Raw genomic sequence first — 22,810 nt, 5'->3', positions numbered from 1 at the left:
AATAGCCAGAGTATATTACAGCTGCAAACCCACATGCTTTGCTGCTGCAGCCTTCAATACAGAAGACCGACTTCTTTGTACACACGGGGGTCCAAAAGGGCTTAGAAGCATGCAGAGAGGTTCTCATTTGGACTGTTTTCCTTTATAGATTTGTTCAAGTCTGATTTTTACACAAATTATCTGAAATGAAGAGGACTGCTGCTGAGCACCACAGATGGAAACAGTCCTGCTGCAGTCCCCTGCGTCGGCTCCACAACCCTCAGCTATCTCTGCTGTACAAACCCAAACCCAGATCTGCAGAAAGTCTCCGCGTAGCAGACAGTGCAGAGGCAAAGGCAGTGTCAGCTAGCCTTGGGCCTTGCAGGGAACAGACAGGGCAATGTCTCTGGTAGATGGTCCTCTATAGGTATATTTTTGAAAAATTTTGAAGGACTAAATTAAATAATTTTCCTCCACCTGCACAAAACAGGAGCAGAAAACAACCCTGCTCTGTACCAATACCTCAGGACAGGCAGCACACAGAACCCTAATTCTGCCTGAAACATTTCAACGAATCCACAGCCAAGGAAATGTTTGGTTACCACAGAAGAGACATACCTACCAGACATACAGGACACCATACCCCACTAGCAGTAGCAAGGGAACTCAGCAATGTGTGTATTTAAAGGCTTTATTAATAGAACCAAGGGGAGGACAGTTCTGTTTCATAGCAACCTCCAAGGTTTTGAAGTTTGTTTCTGTTCTTTTTTGGGGACAGAAACAAAATGTCCCTGACATTTTTCATGAACAAAACTGTAACAAGTTATCAGAGTTGGAGATGACCACCTTGCCCCTTCCAGGGGCATCACCCCATGAGTAGGCTGGGTAGAGGTGCAAAACATCACACTTAAGAAAAAATAATTTGGGATCTTCCCTACCAGTCCACTTCAGATCAAGAACTTGAAACTCTGTCTCTACAATCCAGGCCTGTGCTTTAAAAATACAACCAAAACAAGATGTAAAAATGTTATCAGGCTACGGTGTCCAGACCAACTTCTCTTCCTAAAGCTTTAAAGCCAGAAGCATTCCTGGTGATATACTGCTTTAAGTACGAATGCTTATTTTGGCAAAAATTCATCTAGGTGACAGTACTCCACTCTTCTCGAGAGGTTACGAAGGCAGCATCTAGCTGAGAGCCCCCAGCTATGTCTGCTCTCTGAAAAACAATTTGGTTTCAGAGCAAACAGCGCTGCAAATGAAGCAGCATGCACCACCTTCAGAGGAATAAAAAAATCTTCACTCAAAGCCCATGCCACTGCAGCAGGCATGAACATCAAAAGACCCTCCGAGGTAGCTCCTCTCAGCACAAGCCCACATGGAGCTGCACAGGTGCATCACTCTGCAGCAGCTTAACGGCAGAGTCCCCCAACAGGATTTGGGCTTTTCTTTGCCAAGACAGAGCTGCCTGCCACTCCCAGCTCTACCAAGACATCACTAGCTTCTCCTTGCCCACACAGACCAAGCATATCAGAGGGTCAAAGGCCATTTCGATGTCAAGTTAACTAGACAATCCTAAAGGCATCCCTTGCCCCAGCTCCTGCTAGGAGCTAAAAAAACCCAAACCCTGAGCAACCCATAGCAACGGAAACATTTGGGGGTTTTTTCCCCCCCAAAGGTTCACATATACACAAGAATATCTCCAGGTTTCAGGCAGACCCAGGGACAGCAAAAAGGCGAAGACTGCTATAGAGCAGTGATGCTGTGTGAAAGGACCAGCCAGGAATCACCACCACCTCAGCTTCCCCCAAATCCCAGCGGGATTCCTGGTTCCTCATGACACAGGAACAACCACTGCATTCAAATGGACCAGCACAGCTGTACCTGCCGGGCACAGACCCCACACAGGGTCCCCTGTCTGTGCTTCTGGCACCAAACACAAGAGCTCCATTTCTTTGCAAGGCAGATAAATCCAGGCAACAACCATGGGTTGGATTCATGCCTCCACACCACAACCAGCACATCTGTCCATTTAATCTTCTACTTTGTTCGGCCATTAAACTTCTTTAGAGCAGGGACAAGCAATGAATCTGTAGGTCAATTCCTGATGCACATAAGATTTATTTTTATAATTACCTTTGAAGAGGGGTTCACAGACTATTGCTTATATTCTGTTCCCTCTCATGCAACCTTTGGTTGCATCACATTAGAACTGCAGGTGGGATCATCTCAATTATCGATTATTATTATAACAGTTTTATAATCCAGCACAGAGTTTTGAAACATTTTAATTCACCCAAAAGGCAGCAAGCCTCAATCAGAAAGGCACACCGACAATCAGCGCCTGGCAATATCTACCTCTGCAAACCCTCATTTCAAGGGGCTGTGCTGTACTTGGGATATAAACAGTTAGGAAAAAAAAAAATAGAAGGAACTAAATAAAAAAAAACAAAAAAGTTTTTTGTGGGCTGTTGGTCCAGCAAGAAGGAGAAAAAAAACAAAAACCAAAAAACTAAAAACTGCCAGTGCTTTATCTTTGCATGCTCAGAGACAGGGGAGAAGAGTTCCCTCTGATGCTTCCAAATTGATGTGAATATTTTCCAAACCAGGAGACAAATCAAAAATTGCATGGAGAGGGACAGGCAAGAACCCTGCAGATCAGTGCAAAAGCGCTTCACTCATAAGGAGAAGGACAAATATTTGAAAGCCAGGCTGAGTAAACAGGAAAGCCATAGACCCCAGAAACAATAGGATCAGCCAGGCTCCTTTTCTGGGTCTTACCACCAATTGTTTCCCTGTGCTTTTGGAGAGAAGTTTAATGTCTATGTGCTTAAGAAATCCTCTCAAAAAGCATATTAGCTTTCAACAGTGCGATGGAGTATCACAGATCAGCTGGGCTGGAGAGCAGATCCTTGGAGCACTTACCCTGCAAGCCTCGGAGTGCTGTAACCCACCAGCCAACATCAGCAAGACAAACTAGGCCGTTCCAGAGATGAACTTGGGAAGGGGTATTCCAGTTAACACAGGCCAGTACTTCTTATGTCATTATGAATAAAGTGAACCTGGTTTGGGGGCTTTTTGTTCAGGTGCGCGTCACGGTGCTAGTGGCAGCCAAAAGACGACACCTTGGGAAAGCCCAGGAAAAGGCAAAGTGTATAAGGAACTCCTTGCAGCACACTTGAATGTCCAACAACATGCAGCCAGGCACCAAGCCAGAGACGGTGGTTTCCTACTCGCCATCCACTCATAGCATGGACCTGCCTTGAGGTTTCAGGCTGGTCCAGTACCATTTCCACCCTTTTCACATATGTGACAAATTCACATAAGTACTCTTGAAAAGATCTCGTGTTCAAGCATCCCAGGTCGCTCATATCTGGACCACATGCTACCTCTGACATGCACCAGCTAGAAGCACTAACCCAGCTGACCACCAACCGTTGGGTGTGCTGCACAGCCCCTGCTTGAACAGCAGATAATCTACAGACCTAGTGGGTCACATAGTTCATTGTGTTGAGTGTTTCCTCTAGTCAGCAGCATTTGATTTTTGGAAAGACACCAGTAAACAAAAGAGGAAGGCATGAAGAACAGCATGGTTTTTCCTACTGCTTTTGCAAGAGAAGCCACATCATTCGACATGATTGTTAAAGTCCAGGCACCAGCAGCCAGGTGAAGACCACTAACCTCTGGGTCTGCCTTTCTTTTTATTTTAAAAAAAAAAAGTTTGACTAGCTATAATACCATAGATTAAATAAATTTCTTTTAAAAGTTTTTTTGGGGGTGTTGTTTTTGGGGGTTTGTTTTTGAGGGTTTTTTAATCCAAAATAATTATATGCAAAATGCTGGAAAGAAACACAGAAAAACCCTGGATCTCTTTCACAGACTTTCATCACATTTTACAATTTCACACCCTGTGCAGTTGTGCCTCTGTCACACACCAAAAGCAAAGAACAACTGTGTGGAGATTCCCAAGCTGGTACAAAGCCACAAGCAGGAAGCAGCTCTGAAATACAGGGGTTTGGCAGAAAACAAAGAGAGGCAAAGGAGGAAAGGGAGCCTTGCACACGAGAGGCAAGACAAACCTGACACTGAAAACCAAGTAGCTGCGACAGCTCAAGCACTTTGAGTTTTTATTTCTTCCATGACTGGAAAAGACAGTGAAGAATACAAAAAACAGTGGAAGCAAAAAAAGAAGAGAAAAAAGAATGAAACCAAGAACCTCTTTCCCCCAACAGCTAAGTAGCTAAAACTGTCTGTACCAACCCAACAAGAAAGTTCCCAGGCAAAAAGCAAGCTGCCAGCTATATTCCCAAATTTAGCACAGAAACGTTGTGACCTATGACAGTGAATATTTCATAAGTTACAATCACAAGGATAAATAGAAACTTAAAAAAAAAAGGCTTATAGAAGCACACTACTCATTTGAACTCAAAAAAGCCTCAGAAGGTAACAGTATTTTCTCACCAAGAAAAAAAAATCTGTAGCCTCCATTATTTTGTTAAAGGAAGTTGAAAACTACTACTGTTCTTCATTATTAAAAACCTCCAGCAATATTAAAATAATTTGCCAACATTTACAATTAATTTCTTAAGATGCAAAGTAAATGCACGCACTCGCTCTGAATGCATTTTAGCTATGTGCCATGTGAAGTCAGGGTGGGCTGCTCCCCAGCATACTGCAGCCCCAGCACTGCCACATACCTACTATATCCAAGAAAACAATAAACTTCCACACATTTGGAATAAAGGCACAACCAGTAAGTAACTTGAAGTAAATTACTTACTTTTATGAAGGCTTTTTTTTTTTATATACACTTGTTAGGATCTCTATTACTGCAACCATCGTTGCACAAGGTGCAAAGCTGCATGGAGATGAGCATCCTCCTGATGATGTATGATCTGATTTTGGGATCGTTACAAGTCTGGGTGAGGAAGCACCATTAATTGCTCCTTATCAAAGTACACATTCCCCTGCTGGGCTGGGTCTTGAAGATTAGATGATCCTACTAAACCAGGGGGAATCCTAATCACATGAGGAGAGGAGAGAAAAAAAAAAAATCAAAATCTGTGCAGTGCAAAGGAAGAAGAGAATAACTGCTACATTGCAAAAACCTGAACTTCAACAAAACTCTCCCTTATTCCTACCATTTTAGGAAAACTAATAAAAAACCCACCCCAAAAAAACCACCCCACAGCTTCTTACCTTTCCCTTACATTTGTCCTATGTCCCAGTTTCCTGCAGAACTGCAGTTACACACAAGTTACAGATGACTTTCACAGCTGCCCAAGAGACAGTTGGATACAGAATAATACCTGGCAAGCATTGTGCAGGCTTAAGATAAGCCTGTGTGTCTGCTAACACCATCGGCAACAGCACAATAAAATCTGTGTGGTCACCATTAGATTTCCGTGATGACAAGATGCAGATACCAACAGCTGACTGCTACTATAAAGAAGCCAACTTGAGACAGAATGCTCAGGAAATTGCTCTCCATCATTTCATACACTATTTACATTTGGAAGTTCATCTCCGCAACCACGATGGCCAGAGATGCTCATGATTTAGGTTTATATTTGGGGACACAGCTCCATAGTTACAGAATCCCACCAAATAAAGGTCCTGCATGCCTTTGCCTTCTCTTCTGAAAAGCCTGCCTTTGGTTTGGGGCAAGCTTGGCAAAGTTAGGGGTCCTGAAAAAAATAATTTTATTTTTATAGTGGTTACAACTACTGGGGAGAGGGAAATTGCAGAAACTTACTTATGTGCTGCACGGTACAGATCAGTACAGTGTCATTACTTCCTCTGTATCATCACTTGTGCTTTATTCCCTTATATATATGGGCTTCATTGCACAGCAATAGGACAATGAAAAAAAAATAAAAGAGATCTTTAGTAGAGATAAGAGTTGTACCAAAAAGCAAATGGTCTATTAGATATTACTTCAGGTTCTTTTACCGACTAGCTTTGCATTTGGTGCCTCTTAATTACAAAAGGCAACAATTCTTCAGAAATCCCAAGCTCAGTCTATTATTTGTAATAATCACACTACCTAGTGAATGGTAGCACACTAAAACCTAATTTATCCAAAAGACAGTCTCTTCTTAGCTCAGAAGAGCAGCTCCTCAGTGAGGGGTCAAGAGGACAGAGAGCAATCCCTTCCAAAACCTGGTGCTTCTTAAAATACAAGGCATGCTTCAGCTTCCAGGGAACCTGTCAACACCAACACAATAGCCCTGCCTTGAACACTTCTATTTTTAACATTTTCCATCCATGCAAAGGATAGCTATTTAATAAACTGAAAGGAAGCATAACTAAAAGAGAGAGTTGAACAAACATTTTCAGGGCCAGCCTGATTAACACAAGCACAAGCTATAACCTTAGGCAGCTCAATCCGTGTTGCACGGATTACTGAATTACCAACATATACCAGCCTCAGAGACAGGAGAGATGCCAAAAACTGATGCCTGATCACCTGGGAGCACAACAGCACATGACAGGGTTGAATCTGATGCAAAGGTTGATGCACAATATGCTTGTGTAATGGAGTGTCATCTGGTATGGCTGCCGCAGAGAATAGGTGCTATAAAGTTGACCTTAAATAGCTCGTTATTCATTAGATGTATCTGATCCCTTAATTTTCTTTAGGATGCCTACGATCACACTGTAAATCTGAGCTCTGACAGAGCGCCTTAAAAAACCCCTGGACTATGTACACGTGGGCACGCTATCTTTAGCAAACAAGCCTTTGCTTGCCTTGCTGGCAGGATTCGGCTTGTGTTCAGGCTGAAGACACCGTGCTCCAAAACAGTCACAAACTTGCTGCACTGGAAAGAAACTATGCATTTAGCATCAAAAATAAAATGACCCAGAGGTTTTTCAGTCTCTCTCCCAGCAGGAAAGAAGGGCTGTGCACTCCAAAACCCCCAGCAGGACTGTGCAGCTTGCGTACTCCAGTGACTTCACACTACTTCTGAAACCAAGCCCATTTTGGACAGCTTTCAAGCATTATCTGGGGAGGAGGGAGTTGACTACTCACCCCCCTTCCCCCAAATGGGAGGGGAGGAGGATGGATAAAGTTGCACTACAAAACTGTGCCTGCACTCGCAAAGGAGCTTTCAGTAATCTGACAGAAGAGCATCTGTCCCTATGCTCTGCCTTCAGGCATCACTGCCTATACATCCCTTGCAGGATTAAAATAGAAATTACCTCGATGCATGCTCTGCCCGAGGACTCCCACAACCTGTACACCCCACTGGTGATCACCATACCTCTTCCCAGCACATCAGAGGCAGCTCTAGGCTGGCAGATGGGCTGGATCCTTCCAGAATGAGTCGCCTGGGCAGGAACTGCTGCATACCCATGCAAAAATGCATTGCTCTAGGGGTTTTCTTGCTCATCTTTATCTCTGTGTGGGCAGGACACATACTAAACTGAGACCTCTGCAAGAAAATCCCTCAGGTATGCTGAACTCGTTTTCTATTCCTCCAGGCACCCGCAGATTAAGCAAGTAGGTGAAAGTTGTGTTAAAAAAAAAACAAAATCACCCCACACGCCTCTCCTTAGAGCTAATGAATACAGTTCATTTGCAGGACCAAAGAGCACTTTTTTTGTCCCTAAAAACAGAAGGCATAACCATTTTTATATTTATATTCTACAAAGATTCATCACCATTCATCAGTTGACACTGTTTGCTGGAAGAACAGCTCTACAGCTCTGTACAGGTGGCAGACAACTTGCAGGAAAACCTCCTTCTAGGAGAAGCATATGCCAACTTCTCATCTCAGGAAGCTTTTTAACAAAAGAAATGCTGACGCAGCGTCAGCCCAGCCAACCTGACACATAAAGTACAATATTTCAGCAGGAGCTGTTCTAGCAATTAACCCAAATCACTGAGACACTTCAGCCTCCTTCTCTCCTTCGGCATATGTTTAACTCCTAGATATGCAAGTAATATCAGCGGCACAAGAGTCCTTTATGGGCTCTATCTCATCCGTCACTATGGGAACTCCAAGCCCATAAAGAGAAAAGCTAGTCATTATGGTGTTATTAATTCTAAAATGAGTAAGCCTATAAATTTAATTGCATTGGGATGCACCATCTTAATCTTCAGCATCACTTATGAAAATCAGATTTAGTTTCATATTGATCTTTTTTTATAATTCTTTGTGATTAAAAGCTTTAAAAAAGACAAAGAAGTGGACTGTTTATCAAGTGATTTATCCACTATAGATCAATCTATTGCCCTTGAATCTGCTTCTAGGATACTCAAACAGCTACATAAATATCAGTTTGCCCACTTATTTTAACGGGTTATTAATTTAAAAAAAAAACAAATCTCATTATTACTACTTATGCAAAGTCAGCTAAAACAAGCTAGGACAGCTGAATCTCCAAATAAAGATATTTTGCATATAGTAAAAACTCTACAATAATTCGGTTTTTTTAACTCAAACACATACATGAATGTCTTCTCCATGAAAATCCTCCCCCAGAAATGCCATCTAATCTCTCAATCTTTGTGTCAGGTTTCTTACTTCAACTAATGAGCTGCATCCATGCGCAAGGAAATTTCAGATTGCTCATTTCCTTCCTGTTACAAAAGTCTAAGCTTTCAGAGCTCACAGTAGCTTCCCATAGTCTGAAGTTCTCACTTTGAGTTCATCTTATCACAAAGGTCCTTCTAAAAAAAAGTTGTAGGGTGTTCTCGAAATTGGCTGCAACTGGTGTAGTCTGTCCCCCATCCCCGGGTTGTGCATCCCCGGTGTCTCCTTCCCACCAACCACCACTTACAAGGCCCTGGACACACCCCAGTATCACCAAGGCCACCAAAAGGTTATCCTTCCATCAAATTAGCTGCTGGGACTTAATCACACAAGCTGAAACAACCAGCCAAGGGCTGCATGATCCCTTGCCCCCAGCTGCAGTGAAGTGGGCAGGGCTGAGAGATGCCAGTGTAGCTTCAGAGACTGTGAAGCAACACCTTCATTCCTTGCCTCCCAAATTTTAAGCACCCCACTGAGCTGCACGACAGCTATTCTGAAATTCACACACGCAAAAGTCTTCTGCCTTGTGATCTGTTGTCACAGTAACTGATCACAAAACACAGGACTGTCAGCATGAAAGCCTTGGGGCTGGTGGAAGAGGAAAGAGGGGAAGCAGCAGATGCACAAGATGAAAACAGTAGAGAGATACACAGCAGGTACTTGAGCACCTCCTGACTACTGTCCATTAAGTCAAGTCCAGACCAGAAAGCCTGAGCTTCCTACTGTTCATCCTTATGGCTTATGCTTTACTTTGGAGAATCATAAAATAGTTTGGTTTGGAAGGGACCGTTAAAGGTCACCTAGCCCAGCTCCCCTGCCATGAGCAAGGACATCTTCAACTAGATCAGGTTGTTCAAAACCCTGTCTAACCTGACCTTGAACATTTGCAGAGATGAGGCATCTACAACCTCTCTGAGCAATCTGTTCCAGTGTTTCACCACCATCACCATAAAAAAATTTTTCTTATATCTAGTCTGAATCTACACTCCTTTAGTTGAAAACCATTACCCCTTGTCCTATCACTATGGGCCCTGCTAAAAAGTCTGTCCCCATCTTTCTTATAGGCCCCCTTTAAGTATTGAAAGGAAGAAGTTTAATGGTGATTTGGTTGTTTTACCTTGGTAACATTCTTCAAAGAAATGAAGTGGCATGTTTAGGCACGGTTGATGGAAGATGCTCCAGGAGTGCCTTACTAATTATTTATTAATCCCTTTTTAATTGCTGATTCAGAATGACCAGTAATCTTTTCCAAAAGGATAAGGATCCTCCCCTTCAAAATCTTTAAACACACCTTTCTCAAGGATGCAAAAAAAACCAAAAAAGCACAGAGCTAGGAGTTACACACTTTAACTACAAATGCTTCTTTACACTTCAAAGCAAGTCTCTGCTACCAGAACTTACTTAATTAATGATTAACTCTATGATAGAAAGAGTATGACATTCTACTCCACAATATGCAAAACCATCATCACTTGTCATGGAGGCTCTTGTCTTTCATCTCTGCAGGCATATGCAAGGATAAAGAAGTGGTCTTAGCACCTACCTCAAGGAACAGGACAGTCAGAAAGCCACCATAGATTTTTTTTTTTATTTTTTTTTTTTTAAGAGCCCAGTGAGGCTGTCCTTATTTTAGACCTGGCAAGACACCCTGTAGTACCCACCACCTGAAGCAACTGCCATTTCCTTCCCAAGGGTAGCCAAGCATCGTGTAACTTGATGAGTAACTGCTACATATAAAACACCTTTCACAGGCTCCATGCCTACTTTCCAATCAAAACCTTTTGCAATCCATTACCTTTTCTACTGAGTTACCTGTGCTGAAAGCTGGCTTTAAAACATCAGCAGGAGAAAAGCAAAAGCTGCTAGATTTCAACTGTATGTTTTAAGATCAGCCTCCCTTGAGCTGCCGGCACAGCTACCTGAACAAAGCAAGCATTCCTGCAGACCACATACAGCTACAAGAACACACGCTCTGTTTGCATTTTGGACTATTACCAGCAAATTTCTTAAGCAAGTCTGGACACGCATCACTCCTCAGAGGGGGGTGATAAAGTTTTCCCATGTTACATTAATTACGCACAGAGAGCAGAGACGTGAACCGAACACTCCACACTTTCACATCCTCCACGGTCCAATGGCAACACCAACTCATTTTCTTGAGGTTTCTTCCAGCTGGTCTCTTGTGGTTTCCCCAAAGCCGTGAGCAGCTTTCTGCGGCGGGACCAGAGGAAGCAGTGGGGATGCCGAGCACACGGGGATGCCCAGACCAAGCAGCTGTGTGCTTGCAGGAAGGACAAAAGCCAGCGGGGCTGCCAGCACTGCTGTGAATTTCAAAGACTCATGCGATTTAGCCAGGCATAGTTTAAACTTTCTGGTACACAGTGCTAATGACACAGATTAACAACTCCAAACTGTATTCGTTTTGCTGAACCACCTCTCTTCCCACTACCCCTCTCTATACCCTGTATAAGCACTCAATACTACTCCCACCAATGGGATCACCCTTTACAAAACACGTTTCATTCCCTCCCACTGTTTACAAGTTAATGTTGACATTTTAGGGGTGGGAGCAATAAAAAAAAATAATAAAAAAAAGTGGGACTTGGGGGACAGAAAGGCTGAGAGACAGGGTCCCTCCCATCTGCCAGAGCAGCATGTTAATTTTCTACCACGCATTTCATGAAAGAACATGCCACAGGCCTGGAGTTGCAAAACAGACTGTATGGATGACATGAAAAAGGCGATTAATTCTCAGACAAATTATTGAGACGACATATTTTGTACGAGTTTTGCAACAGGAAGAATTGAGCTTCCTATAAGAAGTTGTAACCTCTTCCACGTAACAGGTAGCGACACCATCCAGGCAAAGATGAGTGTCAACAGCCCAGACCACAGCACTGTTCTAACTGTGCATCCAAATCTTTGGTTAATTAACAATTAATTTGGTGAATAAGAAAGTACAAAGAGACTAAAGCTGACTACTTTAAGTGCACCACAAAGCCAGTCCAGCTCATTCCCTGATACAAATAAGAGTTTTATAAGGGGCTGTAACCAAAGCTCTCAACCACTGCTGATGAGTGCAATACTCATGAGCAGTCAATGCCGCAGCTGCATCACAGCTGCTCCAAGCAAATTTCGGACACCAGGGGTAGGTGCTGTCAATTAGGAGTAAAACATGACTTGTCATAAAAAAAAAAAAACAACACACAGGATTGTTACTGCCATGTTTTTGCTTGAACTCACAGACAATCAAAGCACAGAAAGGCAACAACCCCAACTTTGGGAATCTTCTGATATACTTCCCCAGTACTACCCATGTACTTTCAGAGCTGCAGACAAACACATTTTCCTAGAGATTTCTAAAACATATCAGTGGATACGAAGTTAAAGGTCTTTCAAGCATGCCTCTTGGATAATTTTTCATGAAATTGTGCACTCTATACCCAAATAAAGACTGGTGGCAATCTGCCAGGAAACAGACAGAACCAGCCTGAGGTGCAAGGGGTGCCCCAAGTTCAGCATTTACAGCCCTTCCAGCATCTTCCAAGTAATTACAGGCTTCTCCTGACACAGCTGCTACAGTACAGAAAAATTAGGCTACAAGGAAATCTGTGGCAGAGAAAAAATACCTTAAGTTGACCAAAACCCACAACTGCTATCCCTGCCTGCTTGCCAGCAACAGATGAGCAATATGGTCTCATCTCGCAGACTTTCAGCTAGATGCTCGCTCATCATCTACGTTGGTGAATTCTAGCAACTTTTTCGTCACTCAATAGCCTTGACTCTCCAATTTAAAGAAATTCAATTCTGGAAAAGGAAAAAGGCATTGTTTATTCCTGCCTTTTGGGGAAACTGACAGACAATAACAACTAAGGTCACTTGCAAGAGAACAATGGTTTCAGAGCTATAGTTCTGTCTGTCAATTAATTGTTTCCTAGAGGTATTTACCATGATTTGAAATATCAATCCTTCATGAAAACCACAAGTTTCCCTTCTTAACCAGAAGTCTGGGACTCCAGCACCACAACAACCTACTTGCAATGTTTTCAAATTACCAAAAAGAAATGGACAGCACTAAATACACTTTCTCATAATAGTCATGATAAAAGTATAAAAGGCCCTTATTTCCTAAGAGTGCTATGAAGCTCTTGGAAAAGCTCATCTCTGTATCATTACTTCCAAAATAATCTGCACATTGTTCCATAAACAACTCAGGTTTAGCTGCCTCGATGGTGGAGGCACCAGGGATGGCCCTGCTTGCTCCCCTGCAACCAGGGACCACCAGCTGGAAGGAGGATGTGAGAATGGGGCAGTGTGCACATACGGATGTATGCAGAGTCACTCTGTTTAGAAAGCAGAAGAGTGGTGACTCGTGTAATGCCAGTAATTTAACCACTTAACTCATGCCTGCAGAGCATGGATAGAGGAGACGGAAGAGCCATTCCAGTCCCAAGCACCCCTCACAGCTCTGCCAGCAGTCCCAGCAGAGGGGAGACAGGGGAGGGAGCAGGCTGGGAGGCAAAGTAGGGAGAATACTAGATTTCATTAAATAGACACCACATGATGATGGCAGGACATCACTTTAATATTTAGAGTTCACGTTTCACCTTGGCAGCAGCACTGGCCCATGCAGCAGCCACTGCATCCCCACAGCCCCAAATCTCTTCACTCCACACTTTGTATATTTTCTTCATAACCCTGCTGGGAATCAGCAGTGAGAAACATTAGTTTTAATGACAGAATAATGGCTTCAACTCAGAAAAACTTGTTACTGTCCTTTGATAAGAGGCTTCCTCCCACCCCAAACCTTAGCGTGTGCAAGAGGGAAAACTACAGAATAATACTAAGCATTTAAAAATTGTGAATTTGCATTGTACCTCTCATCTGAGCACCGCCAGAATCTGACCAAAGTGAAAACTGCCAGCCTCTTATCTGAAGACATGTATAAAGCAGCTAGCACAGGGGGGCATCTGCAATGCTACCCAGGCAGGCTGAGAGGCTACTGCTGGGACCAGAAGTGCGGGGAGATCTCAGCTGAACAACCCTATCCTGGGGAGAGAGGAACCTTCCCACATTGCACAGACCAGGAACATCTCAGTACCAGGGAAACAGGAGCAGAAGGGAGGTGAAGCCCAAGCAGGCTGCAAGGAACTTCAGAAAGGAGAAGAAAGGGAGAGGGGCCAGAAAACACAAGTAAAGCAAACAGGAGGTCTGCAAGCTTAGAGCAACCACAGCCTTAAGCATCAGCTTCTTAACTAGTTCATGAGGCAGCTGATTCTGTGTTAAGAAACCACTTGTCCTGCATTACTCCAGCCAGGATAGCAGGACCCATGAGACCTGTGAAGGCAGCTAGCAAAAGCAGAGAAAGCAGCAGCTGGAAGGAAAGCATCAGCCCCTATAACAAAATAAAAGTATGTTGCTGGGCCAACCCCTGCACCCCGACCACTGCAGCCAGGAGGCAGGGCAGAGGGAGACACACCAGGTCCCCACAAATAAACCACATTTTTTCAGAAGCTGGGAGGGCAAGGGCAGCAGGCAGGGCAGCCTCTCAACGGCTGCTCCCCAGGGACCAGCCCCACAAGCTGCCGGGAAGAAAATCCCACTGCAAAATCCCACCGGATGGGAGCACGTAAAGGACTGCAGATGAAAGGACTATAAATAATCATGATAATCAGAAGCGGACCACAGAAGTCCTAGGACGAGAATATTTTCTTTTTACTTGGTCAAACAGTCCCACTTAACACTGTGATAGCAAGAAGCATCTGATGGTAGTTTTTCCCAGAAGGGACTAATTTTTCATTCCACTAATCTCAGTAAGAGACGCTCCCAACAGAAACTGCACCTCTCAGAGCATGTAGCTTACACTCCACAACCTTGTAAGTACGGCATAAGAAAGTACCAAGAAAACAGCCCATTTGTCCCTCTTCAAGAGGTTCAATGTGACCATCTGCTTAAAGACTGAGACACATTATCTTTTAATTCAAAGAAGATTAGAAAGATTCACTTTCCTGAAACAAAATATACAGGGAAGAGGAATAAAATATTAAAAAAAAAAATCAACATCAGTTCAGGATCCTTGATATCCTCCTTCCCCACCCCCCCCCCCCCCCCAAACACCTAAACCGACTCGTGCAACATGCTGCACAAGCAGCAGCTCACTGAGGTGGGAACGAGGTCTTTTCTGATGCCGAGCAGGTTGAGCTATAAAGCAGACCTTGAAAAAAACTCACAAGATGAAAGCAGAGTGCTTAGAACTGGGCTGGTGCCAACCCCAAACTCCTCAGCACTCCCTCAGCCCTGGAGCACCGGAAGGAAGGAGCATTTCGAGCAACCCACTGGCAAGCCAAGGGCTACCACATGCAGTCAGCCACTGCCTGCTTGAACACACATATGCTGGGGAAGAACAACCCCTGTCACTGAGCAGGTTTTGATGTTTGGTAGGTTTTAGGGATTTTTTTTTAAGAGACACCTCAGTCACAGCTGATCTTTCCATTACAAAGGTTTAAGAGCAATGCAAGGGCCAAGCCTTCCTCCTTTCCACTTCAGGCCATTGGTAGAGGCCAGCTGCCATGCCTGAAGTCATTTAATAATGCTGTACCCTGATCTTCCAACAGGAGCATCTCAAGCCCCTGAGGATGAATTAGAGAATTACCTTGTCCTCATGTATAACACAGGACCCACTCAAAAGCCAAAGTCAGATAAGCAGCTCTCCAAGCACACTGAAGTCTGCAACAGAGATGAGACCGTTACAGAAAGCTGACCCAATAACCCACAAACCCTGGGTCTTTGCAAGATCTCAATACAGCATCTCTACAAGTGCCTTAAAAATCTGCCTCTTCCCCCACAAAAACAACAAACCCCCAAACCAACCGTACAAATAAACCCTCAAGCTATCTGGAAATCTACCTCCCATGTACAAGATGGTACTAGCTTACCTACCAAAGAAAAAAAACCCCAATAATAGTTTTTGGATACTATTTCTAAAAGAGGAAATTTTTAAATTCTCCATTACTGAACACAGCTGTGTTGTATCAGAACTGCAGGCATGATTACCACTGGAAACAGCTCTTTGATGACTATCACACTGGAATATCTAAAACAAGTAGAAGCATGGAAACAAGAAGCGCTTTGCCACCCAGTTTCAAAACAAAATGCTGAAGATCACTGAATAATATATAAGGGGGTTGGTTGGGGTTTTGGGTTTTTTTTTTTTTGTAAAAGATCTCTCAAATAGGGCTGGACTGGTAGAAAAAAGATTAAAGACTGAGGCTCATTTATGTTTTCTTAAATTTAAATTACCTTGCCATTGCAGATCCTTTTTACAGTTGATGAGTTTCCACCATTTCCCAAGCTTCTACATCAGAAAAACTCTGAGAAATCATTATGTTTTACCTCAGAAGTACCTAACACACCCCACAAAGGCTAACAGCAGCTTGCACCTGCAGTCTGGCAGGCTATGAAAGGCAGCCTCTCATCTTAATATTCCCAGTCCCATTCAACAACTGTACATGTCTACCAGTAGCAAGCAGCTCTCTAATTTCATGGCACAGTTGCTTCGTTACCAGCTGTCCTGAACCTCTTGTCAATGCTGATGTGACAGCCAACATCACCATCATACCAGCACACTGCTAAAAACCCAATGCTACTCAAGGGATGCTGCAGACCACAGGAGTGATCCCAGGTAGCTCCTTTGCAGATGACTTAGCGTTAAGAGATTGTCCTAATATTGAAGAGTTTTAAACACAGCTAGTGATGCCACAGGTCATCAACACAGGCATCCACATTCATCCCTCACTTAAAGCCTGTAAAGCTTGATTTGCGACACACAGGGCTACTCTGTACCTGGAGGGAAAAAAACCAATACCCTCTTGTTTGTGCGGCAGGACAACAGACCCCGCAAGATTTCTGCAATTTATTGGGAAACTATGAAACATTTTACTTTCTGATCAAAACACACAGTGGTAGCCACCAATAAGCAAGATTTCATGGTTAAGAGACTTGTAAAAGCAGGCTGAAACGGTTCTTCTCAGGCAGGAGCTTACAAGAGGGGCCACAGCCCCAGGCTGAGCTTCCAAAGGTTATTACGAACCAGAGACAGTGACGTTAGATGCAACTAATTCAGTTTAACACGCCAGACCTCATATCCCAGCTAACCCACAGGTAGAAAACAGAGCCAGACGGTGAGCCTGCATGAAATCACTCAGCACAGCATCACCAGTGGCGGTAAATGATGAATTAGGGCCCAGAGGACACAAACAGGAGGTCTCAGTCTGACAAGGATTATATGATTAAGGACAACACTCAGAGTCCTGTTTTTAAGAATTACGGTGAACTAGAGATCTGAGTTTCCCATCCCATCCATCTGCGCTGGAAATTATTTTCTCTACATGTTGTTGTTTGCAGAGCAACCCCGTTTTCCATTTCTGTGGGAAGCAGCAGCCTGGGATTTTCACTTGCAGGCTCCGAGAGGCTGGGAGACCCTCCCGAAGCCTCGGGCTATAAAAGAAATGCTACCTAATGCTACTGAATAAGCCAGAAACTTTTTGGTAAGCTAACAACTCTGAGCAGCAAGTGACAATTTCCAAGGTTTAAACCTACAAAAGCAACTACTTGACTGCATCAAAACCAGCGATTAATCCTTCTAGCAGCTCAGGGCAAGCACCAAAATAGCAGCTGGTTTTGCAGCAAAATGCCACACAATCCCAGCTCTTTCCATCCCCCAAAATAAGCGCTCTGCCATGTATAGTATTCCCAAAGGCATCACACAGTGGCATCAGCATCCCAAGAAAGAGGCAGAACAGAGGAGTTGGAGAAAACCTGGGAATTTAAAAGGTATGCAGGAAGCGATAAAGAGCTTTAAAGCAACTTTATATAACTGCACTGAACAACTGCTGGCCATTAAAAGCCCTGATCTCTTAACTACTCGTGTTGAAACCTGCAAAATGTAAATCAAGCCTTTGCAAGACCAACTAAAATAGAGTCCCCCCCAGGGCTCCGCAAATACCACGGTAAAGCCACTGCGGCACAGGGCTGGCCCTTCCCAGCCCAGGCTCAACACGTCTTCGAGGGCTTCCCAACACACTCTGTAACACCAGCTTAAGTGCCGGAAACACTTTCCCAACACATTAATTACCATTTCTCAGAGCTTTTAAATTGCAGCTACGCTATGCAAAACTTCACGTGCTTGTTCGCAGTTGGTTTCGCAGTGGTTCCCTAGGAAGGCAACGAACCGCAGCCTCGTAAAGTTTTAAGAGGATAACCAACAAACTAAGGGCATCACTCTGCTGTGCTAAATGAAACAAAGCAACTGATTGCATCCCAGTGGCATAAACTATGTACTTAAGGCACATTTTATAGCCAAAGCTGCTTTTCTGTACTTAAAAAAAAAAAAAAAAACAAAAAACACCACACCAAACAAAACCCCCAAAACCTCATCTGCTACAAACAACTGGCAAATCAAGCCAAGGCTGAACATAAGAACTGGCATCTTGCCTAGGTTTCCTTGTAAATGCCTTCAAATGGCAGTCATACCCCAAACTACGCTTCACGGACAAAGTATATATAACCAAGCATCACTGCTCTCCTCAAAGCCAAATAAAGGACTGAGCAGTTAGAAAAGGGGGAGGTGAAGGAGACAGGCAGTCCATTTCTCCTAACAACCAGCAGCTTTTACAAGTTTTTCTTTATTTTATACACACAAGATACCATCCAGCTTGGTGACATGGGTTTCTAAGCTGGTCTGCAGTAGCAATTTCAGAATTCAAGAGCAGGAACACTTAGCTCTAACTACAGTCCATGCCCACAAACACAGCTGACATGTTTTTAATGAAGGCAACCAGCAATTTCATTTTTCTTCTTGAAAGGCAGGCTAGCAGAGGACTGCCTTCCAGGACCAAATGCTGGCTCCTCTTCCTAGGCAATGAGAGAATAGGTAGGAATTGGTCTTTCCTGCCTACCAGATAGTCCTGAATTCACAGCTGAGGCCACCGGCATCATCGGTCAAGCACATCTCCTGGACACCATCCCTGCTGAGATGCAGCAGGCAGTCATCCACACTGGGAAAGCCAAACCGGACTGCTCCTAGCTTGCAGGCTGTTGATAAAAGCACGGCTGCTCTCAGTGGAGATGGGGCCACCCCACCACCATGAAATAGCCACCAGCGTGCTGAGGATGCTGCCTCTTTGTCCGAGGAACAAAACACTGGGATCACGATAGCTGAAATTGAGCAGATCCAGGCAGAGTAAAAGTGGTGGGGAAAAATGAGAGGTGGCTCTAGCAGGGCCAGTTGGGAAGGGAACCGGGACGCACATGTAGGAGTGGATTAAAAAAGGTTTAGAAACAGTAGAAACAACAGAAAGCACACAGAAGTTAGAGCTGCAAAAAGAAGAAGGAGGAATCTGCTCTGAAAAAAGATACATCTGAAAAAAGACAAGCCTTTGCCCAGCAACACCACCCAGCACCAAAAATACTCTATGTACCTCCACGCTATTTCTTTTCCCCTTCTTCCAGTGTTCAAAGGTGCATCTTTAACACACAGCTTTGTTTTGGTGCACTACAGGTCTAAATAGCAAAGCTGTGCTAAAACATATGCAAACAAAGGGCTGGGGAGATGCCAGAACTATCCCAACACTCCCAGTAGAAGCGAATGGCACAGGCTGTAAAAATAACGTGACGCTCTGGCTTCAGAAAAGGCAGGCAACTACATACCATAATGCCTCAGCTTCCATCTTCTATTTAAAAGCTGGCACTGCTGCCCCAAAGTCTCTTATTCCTGGAATATACAGGAACATGGGGGGAGGGCAGCATTGGGAAAAAAAAGACGGTTAGGTCAAGTCTAAATTAGAAATAATTCAACCTGAGAACAGGAAAATGAGGGAAGTAAAGGGATACTTTTAAGAAGAGTGAAAGAAAGGACAGCAGTGCTCTCCCCTCCTCTCACCCACTAGCCTAATTACCCAGACACCACCCTGCAAACAGGTTCAACTACCCCCTTCTCCTGATTTACAGCTGCAAACTCATGTCTCCAAGCCTCTCAGGGGAGGACTCTTACTTAGGGGGTCTTAATACCCTCTCATACAAAGAGAAACAGCTTTTATAATTCCAGAGGCTCCTTGTGCAGGGACTGGTAATTACCTCAATTCCCCTGTCCCCAGGAAGCACCCGAACTTCTAGGCACATATCTCCTTTCCCAACACTCCTGCAATCCAAGCCTTCAACTAAAATAACGCTGGGTTTTTTTCTGCATCAGGCTCTTTGCTAGCATCTAGTCCCAAAACTAAAGGTTTTTAAACTTGTTTTGAACTGCAGGTTATAAGAAGATTCAAAGAAAACCACATTCACATGTTGGCAACAGACCCACAGTTCTTGTGACCAGGCTCCTCTGAAACGTTACACTGGTCTACACAGGCCAAACATCACTCAATGTTAATCAAGACATCCCAAACTGCCAAAAACTGAGCTCAGGGTGGCATATGCATGCTGAAAGCCTGGAGCCAATGCTGCCGGTCCTGAATGGGTGCAAAGCAGCGCTAACCATTTGGGATACCAGTGCTTTTAGAAAGAAAGGTGACTGCAGCATCAAACAAGGATATGGGTTAAAGCACACAGCCTAATCCTCAAAGATCATGCAGAACTAACTGCATAAAAGGGCTTTGTGTCCCAGAATGCCTTTACGTCCTACTGATGTCGATAATTAAGTGTCCCGCAGACCATGGTGTGCCGTGGGGGACAGCCTGCGGGCACACAGAATCCAAACACAGCACCCAACAGCTCACGCAAACAAAGATAGTTTGAAGTCTTCAGGAAAGCAGAGCAGAGCAATGTTGCAGAGGGGTCTGGGGCATTTGAGACTAACATGGCACTTTTTTGGTACTCAACAGTTCTTCAACCTGCAATGAACTCAGCAACGCATACAAAGTCACACAGGAATATTTACTGCTTGCACAGCATGTGCACAGATAGTTTTAAGACAACTAATAGCAAAGCATTAAGCTAACTCCTGCCACCACCACCATGCCCATAACAAGCTTCTGATTCTTAAAAGGCTTTAGACTACAAATACCCCACCCAAAAACCTAACTGGAAAAAAAACAAATTAAAAAATACCTTCAGAGACCCGAAAGTCAGCCAGGCAGCTTCTGCTTAAAAGTTGTACGCTAGTCTAAAAATATGCCAGAGCAAATTCACAAAGCTACAAAAGCCTGCAAACAAACCTGAAACCCAAGTGACTGACAACGATCATGTTGCAATGCTACAGTATTTTAAAGATGCAGTTGTTTTCATCAAAGAAACATGCACTTTTCTCAAAGCCCTAGACACAGCCCACTGTTTGCTCCAGTACATTGGAAAAAAATATTTTTCAAAGAACATCCCTATACAGACAGGTGCATAGAGTCAAGGACAACAATAATACAGACTTGCCTATAAACAAAGTTTTACGTTGATAATGAAGAGTTATAATGATTTCTATTAAAAAAAGAAGTTGAGATCAAATCTTAGCTTACTGTTTTTTCCAGGTGTCCTGAATAAAAAATTCCCAATGTAAAAAAAAAAAATAAATAAAAAAAGATAAAGAGGCCTTAGTAACTACCTCCCCTTAGCCTAACAATTATATACACTGGTATATTTATTTTGAAGCTTCTAACACAAAGAAACACTTTAGGGCAGTGAGATGCTCCCAGCTGCCAGGGCAGACGGATGCGGTCTGCAGGTGACCCCTGGTACCAGACTCAGCGCCATCATCTCCATCTCACGAACATGGGTGGGAGCTTTCACACAACCTGTCCTCTAGTTGCGAAACCCAAGATCCAGCTCCCTGACCCTAATGCAATATTTTTTCCCCTTAATTACACTGAAAGCGAGACACATTACTGAAGCTAAACTTAAGGTTCAACAGCTGCTCTTTATTAGAAACTGTGAATGGTTACGGTGGACCTTTTTTTAATTCTTACTTTATTTAATGACATGAGGATATAAGCTGTGGTTTTAACTTTCCGTTGGCTGGCTTGTCTTCCAGTTCTAAACAATCAGCCTTCCTCCATGTCACAACAGCTAAAATAACTGAATGAACAGAGGAAAAGAAAAGCTTGTCCGCAAACCAAAGCGAGCGCTAAAATACTTTATCCCGAAGGAACCTCTGGGAATGCCATTTAATCAGAAAATTCCCCTTCTCCTTTTTTTGGCTCGATGTTACGGGTTCTGCAGCAACGCGGGCTGCTTTCCGACAAACCTAACCCGCCCAGTACTTCAAGGACAGTGCTGCCCCAGTATAAGGATGCAGAGCAGATGTGCCCTCGCACACACACGCAGGTCTTCCTGCAGCGCTGGCCGCTCTTCCAGCCGACCTCTCCCACCTGAATGCCAAGCCCGCTGCCCGGAAGACCCCAGGGCCCGAGCTTCCCGGCGCAGGGGGTGAGCCTGGCTGGGCACGCCCCGCACCACCGCGACCTCCGCCCCTCGCAGCGCTCGTCTCACGAACCGACAGCGCGACCCACGCAGACCGCAAGGGAGCAACCCCTTGCGATACTCCTTTTCGCTTTGCCTCCGCGGGAGAAGGCCGGAATCCGAGTTCCTAAAGCACTGTTTGGCAGCCGTGGCCGTTGTCCTGAGGGAAAACGAAGAGCCTGCGTGCCGCCCCGCAGGACCGACCCCTGCGCCGAGACGGCCCGCGCCGCAACCGAGCCTTTGCGCGGGCCAAAGCGAGCCCAGCCGGGATCCAGCGCGGCCGGCCCCTTTCCCCCCCCCCCCAAAACCCGCTTCCGCCACTCACCACCCCTCCCGCCCCGCTCCCGGGGCCCTCGTTACGACCGCCTTTCGTCAACCGGACCCCACAAAGCCGGGCGCAAGGCGGTTCCTGAGCCCGCCGCCGCCTTTGGCGCCCCTTTCCCCTCAGGAGGGGAAGGGCCGGGGGGGCGTCCCTTACCCAGGTGGAGGGTGAGGTTGACGGCGGTGGGGTGCTGCACGCCGGCCAGCATGGTGCGGCTCTGCCACCAGGTGGCGTCGGCCGGGCTGTTGTAGTCGGTGAGGAAGGCGGCGCCGTGGCGCAGGTGGGGCTGGGCGGCGTCGCAGAGGTGGCAGGACTGGGTGACGCCGGTGACGCCGGTCTGTACGCAGTACTCCTCGGCCGGCGTCCCGCACGTGTGGGTGGCCAGCACCGTGGCGTTGAACGCGGCGTTGACGAACTCGGGCATGCAGCGCTGAGGGCGACCGCTCCGCTCCTCCGCGCACTCGTCCATGGCGCCGCCGCACCGGCCGGGCAACCACAGCCACAGGACCGTCAGCCACAACGCCCGCGC

The 22,810-nt window shown here is 45.0% G+C and overlaps 1 protein-coding gene across 1 annotated transcript in view; it reads right to left on the bottom strand.

Moving 5' to 3' along the window:
* The window catches only part of LAMC1 (laminin, gamma 1 (formerly LAMB2)), a 70,610-nt gene extending 47,806 nt beyond the window's left edge, over window positions 1–22,804 (bottom strand). Inside the window, exon 1 of the mRNA XM_010580679.1 lies at window positions 22,438–22,804. Coding sequence (XP_010578981.1) covers window positions 22,438–22,750 — 313 coding nt within the window. The 5' untranslated portion in view covers window positions 22,751–22,804. The remainder of the gene's footprint in view (window positions 1–22,437) is intronic.
* Window positions 22,805–22,810: the final 6 nt, after the last annotated feature.

Source organism: Haliaeetus leucocephalus, unplaced genomic scaffold, assembly GCF_000737465.1.
Source record: "Haliaeetus leucocephalus isolate CR32 unplaced genomic scaffold, Haliaeetus_leucocephalus-4.0 Scaffold730, whole genome shotgun sequence".
Taxonomy (NCBI): domain Eukaryota; kingdom Metazoa; phylum Chordata; class Aves; order Accipitriformes; family Accipitridae; genus Haliaeetus; species Haliaeetus leucocephalus.
Note: the sequence above shows the minus strand (reverse complement) of the source record. Positions and strands in the feature narration are given on the sequence as shown.